Source organism: Notothenia coriiceps, unplaced genomic scaffold (assembly GCF_000735185.1).
Source record: "Notothenia coriiceps isolate Sejong01 unplaced genomic scaffold, NC01 NC01_scaffold00028157, whole genome shotgun sequence".
Lineage (NCBI taxonomy): Eukaryota > Metazoa > Chordata > Actinopteri > Perciformes > Nototheniidae > Notothenia > Notothenia coriiceps.
The window spans coordinates 60,731-65,663 of NW_011360858.1; the positions used below are offsets into that span (position 1 = coordinate 60,731).

A 4,933-nucleotide genomic window follows, 5' to 3' on the forward strand; every position below is an offset into this window, starting at 1 on the left:
CCCTGCTTCTTCACACACATGCGTCTCCACTACAGGTTTAGCTCTGAGTGTTAGCGATGCTAATGTAAACACCGACCCATATTATGTCCAAAACAGTCGGGGCGATGTTTCTGATAGCAACGTTTCTGATAGGGCCTGGGTCCACATTTCAAATATTACGTCATATCAGACGCAAATCTGGATCCGCTCCGTTGTACCCCCGTTTTTTAGAGATTTGGGTACGGAGGAAAAGAGAGAGGGTTTTATTTTCTGACGCTGCGAGAGTTCCCTGACACACCACATGTTTATGTAGAAAAGTGGAGGACTGACCGTGACGTAGGTCCTGAACAGATCGTTGTCCCGCAGCAGCGTGCGCATGTTCTCCATGATGCCCTCCTCCTCCATGCAGTACCGGATGTACGGCTGGAACCTGGAGCCAAACTGAAACAAACAAACAAACAAAAACATGCATGAGAAATATTACTCACATCCTCCTGAGGGAAACATATTCAATTATGCATCAGTCTAACGTCAACATTGCATTATATTTGTAAGTAAAACGTTTATAAAACAATCCAGAAATGATTTTTAGTGTTCAAATATAATGGGTATTGGAGGTGCTGGCCTATTAAAGTACTTCCTTCTTCATATCTTATTTACGCAAGTGAAGACAATTACTGCAATAAAAAGTGTGATAAACATCAGCTTGAATAAGCAAAAGGGAATGTGAAAAGAGATTTTCAGAAAAGTACTTTTCCCGTAACCTTCAATCGGTTGATTAAGAAAAGGGGGGACTTCCTCGGACTTGAACAAGCTGGTAGAGCAAACACTTCACTTTTTCCGAGAAATAACTATTTACTTTCACATCAAAAAGAACACAATGTCATGGATAATACAGTCCAGATATTCGTTCAGTAAAAGGTCTAAAAGAATAGATGCAAATCCAAATGAGCTACTAAGAGATTGATAAACTACAATTCAATTTATCAACTGATCGTTTTCGTACCAAAAGGATTGAAGGTATATGGAAACTATTAGGTTTCAATAGCACATTTTATTGATGAATTAAGTCATATTTTTGACTTGTCAGATAACCTGTTTGTTGCCTTTCTTTGGTTTTAAGTTATTGAGAGTTTTATCCATAATATCCAAGACACAGATTATAAACCAAACTCAAAACATTCTGTAGATTTGATCGAGGTTCCTGGGTTTTACTAAGACCTTTAGAACAGAAATGAATCAGCTTGTTAAATGGCCCATTAACCTGATTAGCCTGAACTAATCAGTGCTGTGTGGTAAAGTCCACAGGTTCACGGTGTCCTGATAACCCTTTGTTTATGTAGGTATTGGAATATATTGTTACTATGTAAAGATTAAGATTCCTTTTATTGTCACTACACTGAGTACCGCGAAATTCCAAGCATTCCTGATGTTGCAATCCCACATAACAGACAGTATAAGTATAATAAGTAAGTATAATATCACAGTGTGGTGTGTACTGACCGTCTGGAAGCCCTGGTGCAGGTCTGAGGGGTCCAGCAGCGCGCGGTTCTGCCGGGCTTTCTGCAGGACGGGCAGCATGACGGAGTTCCACAGGGCGGTGTGCAGAACCACGAGCTCCTGGATGTTGCTGAACAGCTTGGTGGGCTCCACCTCCGTCAGCAGCCCGCTGTCCTGCAGGTTCAGCAGCCCACACAGGAACAGCTGGGGAGGGCACACAGAAGATTTTGAGTTTTAAAATAATGTTTATTGGCTTTTCATTTTTTCTTTCATTTTTGCTGTGTCAATGCTTAAGGCACATGTTTTCAAAAGGTTAAAGTATTTTTGTAGTTGTTTTTTAATCTTGGAATTTCAACCTCAGCTTCTATAGTACGGTCTATTTTTTTCACTTTTTAATGCCATTTCATTTCAGAAATATTTTGGACTGTTTATTTCTAGTATCTTAATTTCTCTTATGTACATTTCAACAATTTAAGCTTTGTTAGTTCCAGGTTAAATATTTGCAATAAGTTAATTTCAATAAGTCCGGCCCTCGACTAGTACCGATGTTTGTATTTTGGCCCACTGTGTATTTGAGTTTGACCCCCCTGTTCTAGAGGATTTCAATTTGTATTTTGTATAACCTTTCACCAGATGGCACATATTCTTTCCATTTGGGATTTTGTCCGGGGCTGAAGTTGATTAAAAATGTGACTGATGAAAGTGCCAAATAATATCATCATACATTTTTTTTTAAAGCAGACATTTTTGTCCTATACTATAGCATTAAGCATAAAGCTTAAGCCGACTAAGTCTTCAAAGCAGAAGGTTATCACTCAACACATCACAGGATTAAGGTCTTTCTCTAAGGCTCACTGAGTGCTGATAAGGGGCCGTGTTCCTAACAAGAGAATCACTGTGTGTGTTATCTCTGTGGGTACAGGAGCCCGTTGCAACACATCCATACAGTATCAGTGGTCTGTACAGTAGTTCCTTACATCAGTGATGACTCGGAGTTTCTTTATGTAGGTCGCCTCGGTCTGCAGCAGCTCCCAGATCGCCTCCTGCTGGTGGAACTGCCGCCGGGTCAACGTCTGGAAACACAAACATCTTATTAAATATAACAGAAACATTGACAGATTCTTCATCTTATTGCATTACATTGTTATTACTAGTGATGTCTCCTTTGCCTAGGCTTTAAATACAGGATGGTCTATAAAAACAAACACACATCAGATTGTTATAAATAAAATAAACATTGACATATTCTTCTTCAACTTGTGATGTCTCGTTTGCCTTTTAAATAGAGGATGTTATAAAGGGCACCCGGTGGAACAACGCCTCGTAACATTTACAACTTAATCACTCTCTGTGTTTGAGTAGGCAACCATTACACAACAAACCCAGTTCCTGTTACCCTTTACCTACAATACTACTAAAATCTGTTTAACACATATACTTTGGCTGAAAATATGATTTTTTTATTTAGATATCATTCGATTTGAGAGGCCTAATTATGCCTTTTGGGGGTTTTCTCTTTCTTGTAGTGTATTATATAGGTTTCTGTGCATGTCAATGGTCTGCAAAGGCTACAATCCCAAAGTTCAAAGTATAAAGTAGAACATTAAAGAGCTTTATCAACATTAAAGCAGGGAGATACGTCTCAGTAGGGCCACAAAATACACATATGAACCTGAAAAGGAGCATATTAGGGCCCCTTTAATCTTTGTGCTTGCTGACGTATTACTACCTCTATGAGAAAGCTAAAAGCCTGATCGAAAAGTAAATGTTTAAACTGACAGTGAGTCATACATGATGTTTTTCGTGTGAATATATCGTGTTTGTATCGATGTATTTCATTTCCATTGTTTGTATGCACGCTTTTCATATTTGTATGATGTCAACGAAGTGTGCTGACGCTGTTGTTGTTGAGTCATAGGATTAGTCACATGAATACAAGGATTCAGTCCTTCCTTCACGCTCTCAGACACCAGAGTAACTGGTTCTGATGTTTTCCAGTAACTCTCATTATCTTGTTAGTGTCGTGGCTTGTGTAACTTTGGGGTGAATGTACATTATGGGAGCGAGCAGCAGCAGCAGCTGAGCGTCTTTCTGATTAAACATTAACAGGTGGACAGCGTGCGATGATATAATTGACTTTGGCATGTAGGGCTCACCGACAGCAGTGAAACCATAAATCGCTTTGTAAGCATCATTCCGGGAAAACAGGCATCAGGTGGGAGTGAGACACACGATGAGGAAGTGAGAGTCAGGAGCATGCCGGGAAACAGGAAGTCAGCATACCTGTACTGCAGGTGAGCAGCTGACTGAATCACCACAAAGTGATATTAAATGGCAATTACAAGGTTTCTTTTTGTTTCCTATGACATTTACTATAAAAAGGATCAAATGCAAAGGAGATTTAAACATTAAGGTTTAAGTATAACATTTTATTTTGTAAGCTATGCCCCTTTTTTTCCACCAGATTTAGACCTTTTTGATGTTTGACCTATGGCGGGAAAACATGCTGTTTTACTGATAGCCTGCTCAACAGTTATATTAAATTAATATAAATTAAATACAATAAAAGTGATCCTTATCATTGAAACTCAACCAGACTAGGAAAAAAGTCCTCTTAGTATTGAGTGTATCGAAAATAATATTGTTTTGGTGTTTTGCATAACGCTTCAAAAACAGTTTTTTCTTATGAACCAGAACAGTAGCATTTTTTCAGTTCAAGGATCAAAGGATCAAATGAAAAGGAAATGGTATTGTGGCATCTTTAAGCTAAAAGCTATTTGTCCTAATTCACAATTAATATTTTGAAAAAAAGGCACGTCAAGTTTTATGGAATTAAAGAACATAAATATTTTTTTAATCTAAATTTGGTTTCTAGCTCAATTCCTTTTTCATTTGACATTATATTCCAGTGTCTTTACACAACCCCCCCAACCCCCCCAGCCTGTGTGTGTTTTCACCTCGGAGTCGTCCAGCAGCATCTGCCAGCTGTCCTCCAGCACCAGGTTGGTCTCCTGCTCCTCCTCCTCCTCCTCCCAGGAGTCCTGGTTGAAGGAGAGCTGCTGCGGCACCTTGGGGAGCCCGAACGTCATGTAGGAGTGCAGTTTGCTCTGGAGCTGCTCCAGACGGTCCGCCTCCTGCAACCACACACCAAAAAAAAGCCTAATTACATTTCAACAAGGTTAACGGCGAGACGGCGAGAATTACTGTCCACTTCTGTCCTTTGTGTCTCGATTTATTGTCACACTCAAACTGTAAGTAAAGATGAGTCCGGGCATTAGCATTCAAATCCTGTCCTTCACTGGCGCCTTGATTCTTAAATCCAACAGTGGCTGCTATTCAGCCCTTTGTTCAGCCTGGCAGGCTTTACGTAGTTATGAAAATGAGCTCTGTGCATTGAGACCACTTTAACAATGGGAGACTGAGGGGTGGGGGCAAAAGCTACAGCATGGAGAGG

General features: G+C 39.9%; 1 protein-coding gene across 1 annotated transcript in view; it reads right to left on the reverse strand.

The window, feature by feature from the left end:
* Window positions 1–4,933, reverse strand: part of LOC104958056 (pleckstrin homology domain-containing family G member 5-like) — a 51,781-nt gene that overhangs the window by 6,794 nt on the left and 40,054 nt on the right. Inside the window, exons 9-12 of the mRNA XM_010785764.1 lie at window positions 4,437–4,613; window positions 2,457–2,552; window positions 1,483–1,683; window positions 310–420 (exon numbers count right to left, since the gene is read on the reverse strand). Of these exons, the coding sequence (XP_010784066.1) occupies window positions 310–420; window positions 1,483–1,683; window positions 2,457–2,552; window positions 4,437–4,613 (585 nt within the window). The remainder of the gene's footprint in view (window positions 1–309; window positions 421–1,482; window positions 1,684–2,456; window positions 2,553–4,436; window positions 4,614–4,933) is intronic.